This window comes from Belonocnema kinseyi, chromosome 8 (assembly GCF_010883055.1).
Source record: "Belonocnema kinseyi isolate 2016_QV_RU_SX_M_011 chromosome 8, B_treatae_v1, whole genome shotgun sequence".
Classification (NCBI taxonomy): domain Eukaryota; kingdom Metazoa; phylum Arthropoda; class Insecta; order Hymenoptera; family Cynipidae; genus Belonocnema; species Belonocnema kinseyi.
In genome coordinates, this window is record NC_046664.1 from 89,775,716 (window position 1) to 89,778,421 (window position 2,706).

The window sequence follows — 2,706 nt, forward strand, 5'->3', positions numbered from 1 at the left end:
CCCTAATTGAAAATATATGTGATTCTCAGTTTAAATTTACGCCAATTAACTTTTTTTCATTCAAAATTTTAGTAGTAACGCCCACTCTTGACATATGAGCTAAACTACTATTGCACACACCTTGAACACAAAGAAAAAAATTTTGCTAATATAAAACAAAAATACCAAATCATATTAGTCCTGAAATTGTTTAGTAGAACTGTTTTTTGTTTTATTACGTTTATAATTAAAAGAAAAACGTTTCTTGTTGGTTCATGAAATCAAATGTTAATTTTATTAAAATAAACAAATTCTGTTTAAAGCAATCTTCCTGATATATGTGGCGAATCTTGGTGTAACAGCGGGTGCACATCGACTCTGGACTCATCGAGCTTACAAAGCTAAATGGCCATTTCAAGTTATTCTTCTTTGCAGCTTCTGTGTAGCTGGACAGGTGATTGATTATGCACTAAAATAAACAATTTGTTTCTGAAATAAAGGGTTATTACGTGAAAGTAAACATACCTTGAAAAAATATGTACACTTCAAAAAATTTATTTGAATCAACAAAACATTTAATTGACCTAACATAATTTTTTTCTTGATTAAACCAAATACTCTATCGACCAAGATATTGGGTTAACACAACCAAACCTTATCAATATAATAAACATATTATAACAGCGGCACACAGATTGATCTCCACCCTGACGAGAGCCTTACTTGTAACTTGATATTTTGATACGATTTCAATTTAAAACCTTCTCATTCTGATATTTTAGTATTCAGTATGACATTGTTTCAAATCCAATCCTGGCATTTGGTAACAAGTTTGATATTCAATAAAGAACCTTTTGCAATAGTATAATAAATACAATAAGAAAATAATCATGAATTTCGTAACATGGTTTACCAAAGTCACGTCAGTAATTTTTTCCTTTAAATTTTCCTTTATATCCCCCACACCATTTTTTCATTATTTTCTTGCGGTTTTTTTCTAATATAATTTTCTTTTAATACATAAAATATCACTCTCTACTGATAATTTGATGTTTAACCCTCCGTTTAGAGGCAGGGGATTCTAAGGCACAAACGATTTTTCAAACTGAAATGTCTTGCCTTTGGGAGAAAATAGTGAAGTTCGGTTCCCCCCTCTAAAAAATCTAGGTAGTAAGAAGGTCAGGTCCTGTTAGTAGCGCTGCAGATTGTCAGTTAAACTTTGAACGCGTGAGTGCTTTCACAAGTAAGAGAACATGAAGTTGTTGGCCTTATTTGGTATTTTCTGGTATTTATATGAGCAGCATAAAGTTTTTATGTAATTCTGGCTTATTTTTATACAATAAATATGCATTAACAGTCAATATGCTGATTTTTCTATGGAATTACTTTCACGAATTACTGTAAAACATTCTCATTTTTCAGGTCTTCAAATAATTCAACTTTTTAGAATCGCCGCCAATGGGCCTATATTTTTTCGAAGGCCATAGTCATATCATTTTTGACAAGTATAGATTTTTTCTATATTTTTCCCAAATTGCAAGTTTTATTTTCAAAAGTTTTGAACGATTAGCACAAACAACATTTGGATCATGTAGTAGACACTTCAAAAAATAAGCCTGAATTTTACTAAATTTTTTGAAAGTCAGAAATAGTTTAAAAACAGACCCTGTCTGTAAACGGAAGTTGGTGAGAAGTCTGTAAACGGAGGATTAAAAAATAATGAACAATTGATTATTGTTTCGAGCACCTTTCTCTTAGAGAAGAGTTAAAAATTCACCGCTTTTTTCTGAAAATATATAAGAAACCGAAGCTTTCTGGCATTATACTAAGAAGACCTTGTTGTAAATAATAATACATTGTTAAAAAAATTCTTTTTGTTAACTTCAATTACTTATTGCCTCGTTCTAACTGAAAAAATAACAGTTGAAAAATTTATAAAAAAAACTGCAACTTTAGAACTCTATTCTGAGAGAAAATTGCTGTGAAGAATAATAAATTGTTTCAGAAAATTTATTCAATCATCTAATTGCCCCCACAAAGTAATATTGCATATATTAGTAATAATTTGTACTTAAATAAACAGCAAACAAACAAACACAAGCACAAAAAACTTGCAATACCCAATTTGGACGTATATAGTTTCTTACGACCTATAAAACAGACTCGTGGGAGTTCATTTCAAAAAGCATTTTTTATTTGTATTCTATGAAAAATTTCTAAGAGAAGTGTTTGAGTTTCAACTAAATACACCTAATATTAATGGCTCTGAATAAAATTCAGAAAAAGATCCTTTTTAAGGTAAATGCGCGTGAAAATTCATGGAAAAATGCATTTTTTTGTGTGGATGAAGATAAATTTGGATGAACAAATATGCAAATATGTAAAAAATATGCATATAAATTCTTAAAAATAAAATTTAAAAAAATACATATATTAATTATCTCAGAAGGTAATACTTTTAAATACTATTACAGATATTTTACGTATCTGAAGATGCTATTCTGTTTTGTGATACCGATGAGTATACCGGTGTACTTCTGGAACGAAGAATGGAAATACGCTATTTCTTCTCAAATGTTCCGGTATGCCTGTGCATTGAATTGTACATGGAGTGTCAATAGCTTCGCTCATACCAGGTGTATACATATGAAACCGGTATTGCCATCTAGCGGCCAGTAGGCACACTTGTAGGCACTGTCGGAACTTACCATTTGTGCTAATTGGCGT

The 2,706-nt window shown here is 30.5% G+C and overlaps 2 protein-coding genes across 3 annotated transcripts in view; both read left to right on the forward strand.

The window, feature by feature from the left end:
- LOC117178597 overlaps positions 1 to 2,706 on the forward strand; it is a 145,353-nt gene that overhangs the window by 94,785 nt on the left and 47,862 nt on the right. The window lies entirely within an intron of this gene.
- LOC117178791 (acyl-CoA Delta(11) desaturase-like) overlaps positions 1 to 2,706 on the forward strand; it is a 52,335-nt gene that overhangs the window by 48,546 nt on the left and 1,083 nt on the right. The window contains exons 2-3 of one of the 2 annotated variants that reach the window (XM_033370266.1): positions 303 to 433; positions 2,454 to 2,561. The exons of the other annotated variant lie outside the window; for it this stretch is intronic. Coding sequence (XP_033226157.1) covers positions 2,473 to 2,561 — 89 coding nt within the window. The 5' untranslated portion in view covers positions 303 to 433; positions 2,454 to 2,472. The remainder of the gene's footprint in view (positions 1 to 302; positions 434 to 2,453; positions 2,562 to 2,706) is intronic. 2 annotated transcript variants of the gene reach the window in all.